At 62.0% G+C, this 2,301-nt stretch overlaps 1 protein-coding gene across 1 annotated transcript in view; it reads right to left on the bottom strand.

The window, feature by feature from the left end:
* Positions 1-2,301, bottom strand: part of DNAH17 (dynein axonemal heavy chain 17) — a 140,822-nt gene that overhangs the window by 14,904 nt on the left and 123,617 nt on the right. The window contains exon 76 of the mRNA XM_023531633.1: positions 1,334-1,561. Coding sequence (XP_023387401.1) covers positions 1,334-1,561 — 228 coding nt within the window. The remainder of the gene's footprint in view (positions 1-1,333; positions 1,562-2,301) is intronic.

Here is a 2,301-nt window from a genome sequence, read left to right on the forward strand (position 1 = left end):
AACATTGTCCGGACACTGACGGAAAGTGTTCTGTCACCCGAAGTGTTCTGTCACTGCAAGTCAAGAGACTGACTTTGCTTCTTAATGAAATACCCCCGACCCAGGGCACCTCAGGACGTGCTTAATGAGAAATGACGTCCCCTCCCATTTACCGATGTGCCTCGTTGTTTACATACAAACGGTACCCCACACTCTTCAAAACCCACCCGTGAAGTCTGCCCGTAAAGGGTGGGGACCCTGGGGGTGCTTGGCAAGCCCCTTCTCCATGTTCGCAGGGAAAGGCAAACTCAGCCCACGTTCTCAAGCAGGTGTGTGAGACTCTACTGATCCTGATTAGCCTTTGCTCAGGCGGTGCCTCCTGAACACACGGAGACTTCTAGAAACTCAGCGGTGTCTTCCTCATCCGCTCAGCGCTTCCTGTGCCTCTGGGCCAGGTGCTTTGCCGTGGCTGCAGGCCCAGCGTCCAGAAAGCCAGACGAGGGACAGACACCTATCAAATGTGCGCAGAGGGGCCCGAGCGTGCCGCTGGGGAGCCCTCCCGGGCCCTGCGCCCGGCCGCCCCACCCCGCCCCTCTGGCCTCGGCTGCCCGCCCTGGGCACCCACTTCCCAGCAGACACTGGCTTAGCTGTCCCCGGTGCCCATGACGTCCCGGGCACACAGTATTTCTCGCTCGGAGGGAGGAGTGTGTGGCCGCACATCTATTTTCCTCTGTGACCTCACCCTGACCGTGGTGGGTCCTTTGAAAGCTAGTAGGAAATTCTTGGTCGATGACTCTGACAGGTTCGTATATGGTTTTATACATTAAATAAGCCAGATATAGAAGTCATGCATTCTTGGCACGATGCGCTCCGCAAATAGACCTTGGTTAGCTGTCACTGGAGAATACAGGGTTTTTTCCTCACAAAGGCTTCAGGCTCCAATTTGGGGACCAAGCGTGTGCAGCACCCAGAAGGTTCTAGTGCAGAACAGACCTCGTTTCCCAGTGCCGACTTGCAGGTCACGAAACGGATTACGAGCACGTGTTTGTTTTCATGAAGCCGTGAGTGATGGATGCTCCCACAGCAATCTGTGCAGCCTTCCAGGAGCTTGCTGACTTTGCAGTTTGAGGTGTGTGCGTGTGTGCGTGTGTGTGCATGTGTGTGCACGTGTGTGTGTGTGTGTGTGTGTGTGCGCGTGGGGGGCGTGGATGGGGGACAGCCAGCGTGGAGCACCCTCGGAGCTCAGAGTCTGACCCTGGCCTTGCAGGCCGAGGGGCTCCATGTGGCCTGGGTCCCCAGGGCTGCTCCGACTGGGGCCTGGCGCTGGCATGCAGGGCAGGGGAAGCCGCCTCACCTGGGTGAAGAGGTCCAGGGCCTTGTGCAGGTTGGCGTACATGCCCGTGGGTGGCTCGTTGGTGATTTTGATGGCGTTTTCCAGGATGCCCTGGGGGATGATGTGGGACTCGGGGCTGGGGGCGGGCTCGGCGCTGATGAACACGCGGTAGTCCTCGTGGCTGCCCGTGCTGTACCGCTCCACCTTCTTGTCCAGGGTGCTCAGCCAGCGGGCCACCAGGTGGATGTTCTGTGACCACAACCAGGGCTTAGTGTCCACGTGCCCCTCCCCTGCCCTGGGCCCACGGGAACAGGCCTCTCGGCCATGTCCCCGGGCAGGCTGCTTCTGACAGCAGCCGCCCCCGCACCCCGCTATCCACCTTTACGGGGCACGCGGATGGTTTCAGCCAAGCACCTGTGGCCCCAGAGGTGATTCTGTGCTCAGTTAATCCAAGACCCCAGCCTCACGGTGTGTCCTTCCCGCCCTCCGCCCTCCGCCAGCCCGGCATACGGGGGAGATGACGCGGTCCCCACCCCTCCCGAGAGGCTCGAGTCAAAAAGCAATGCCTCGAAGCTGAGGACTCCACATGGGGTCGCGTGACGCCCGCGGACTGAGGTCGGCCACACCGCGGGGTCTGCGGGAGCTGGGTGGCCTGGAGGTGCTTGTGGGACAAGCCGGGCCCAGGACGGGCTGCGGGAGGCCGCAGGACCCAGGACGGGGTTGTGCTGGGATTCACCCAAAACGCGGAGAGGGCCCCTCCGGGCCGTGGGCCTGGGGAGGGGGAGGGGCGTTCAGTGTTTAAGATCGTACCCCCTCAGGGGTTCTCTGGCGTCCAGCCCGGGGTCTTCCTCACCTCTGAAGAACCCACGCTGTCACCCGACAGCCCTGACACCCGCGCCACCCGGCTGCCCTGGACAGAGCTGAACTTGGCGTGCGGCCCCCGAGTCCCGTGGCCGGCTTTCTCGGCCGGGAGGCGCCGGCACCGCCGT

This window comes from Pteropus vampyrus, unplaced genomic scaffold, assembly GCF_000151845.1.
Source record: "Pteropus vampyrus isolate Shadow unplaced genomic scaffold, Pvam_2.0 Scaffold72, whole genome shotgun sequence".
Lineage (NCBI taxonomy): Eukaryota > Metazoa > Chordata > Mammalia > Chiroptera > Pteropodidae > Pteropus > Pteropus vampyrus.